Raw genomic sequence first — 902 nt, 5'->3', positions numbered from 1 at the left:
TTTGGGACAGAGAGAGACAGAGCATGAACAGGGGAGGGGCAGAGAGAGAGGGAGACACAGAATCGGAAACAGGCTCCAGGCTCTGAGCCATCAGCCCAGAGCCCGACGCGGGGCTCGAACTCACGGACCGCGAGGTCGTGACCTGGCTGAAGTCGGACGCTTAACCGACTGCGCCACCCAGGCGCCCCTCTTCCTTATGCTTTTTAAAGATATCCAGTTCTTCTTGAAATATAATTGACATATAACAGTGTATTAGTTTTAAATATAAAATATAATGACTTTATATATATCCTTATGATTTTCTTAATAATATTTTCTTCGGCGGAACTTTCCAGAACGCTCGCTGAAAAGCGGAGGAGCGGCGGCTGCCCGAGCTGCGCCCAGCAACGCGCTCCTTCCCGCTCCCCAACACCGGCCTCGGCCCCCTCACCGGCTGTAGAAAATGGTGAAAGAAACTACTTACTATGATGTTTTGGGGGTCAAACCCAATGCCACCCAGGAAGAATTGAAAAAGGCTTACAGGAAATTGGCTTTGAAGTACCACCCTGACAAGAATCCAAATGAAGGAGAGAAGTTTAAACAGATTTCTCAAGCTTATGAAGTGCTCTCTGATGCGAAGAAAAGGGAATTATATGACAAAGGAGGAGAACAGACAATTAAAGAAGGTGGAGCAGGTGGTGGTTTTGGATCCCCCATGGACATCTTTGATATGTTTTTTGGAGGAGGAGGAAGGATGCAGAGAGAGAGGAGAGGTAAAAATGTTGTGCATCAGCTCTCTGTAACCTTAGAAGATTTATATAATGGTGCAACAAGAAAACTAGCTCTGCAAAAGAATGTGATTTGCGACAAATGTGAAGGCCGAGGTGGTAAGAAAGGAGCGGTAGAATGTTGTCCCAATTGCC

At 46.8% G+C, this 902-nt stretch overlaps 1 protein-coding gene across 1 annotated transcript in view; it reads left to right on the top strand.

The window, feature by feature from the left end:
- The first annotated feature begins 324 nt into the window (after positions 1-324).
- The window catches only part of LOC121012067 (dnaJ homolog subfamily A member 1-like), a 29,742-nt gene continuing 29,164 nt past the window's right edge, over positions 325-902 (top strand). The window contains exon 1 of the mRNA XM_040446817.1: positions 325-899. Within this exon, the coding sequence (XP_040302751.1) occupies positions 443-899 (457 nt within the window). The 5' untranslated portion in view covers positions 325-442. The remainder of the gene's footprint in view (positions 900-902) is intronic.

This window comes from Herpailurus yagouaroundi, unplaced genomic scaffold (genome assembly GCF_014898765.1).
Source record: "Herpailurus yagouaroundi ecotype Mexico unplaced genomic scaffold, PumYag 196, whole genome shotgun sequence".
Lineage (NCBI taxonomy): Eukaryota > Metazoa > Chordata > Mammalia > Carnivora > Felidae > Herpailurus > Herpailurus yagouaroundi.
The sequence above is the reverse complement of the archived record's forward strand: the minus strand, read 5'-3'. Positions and strand labels throughout refer to the sequence as shown.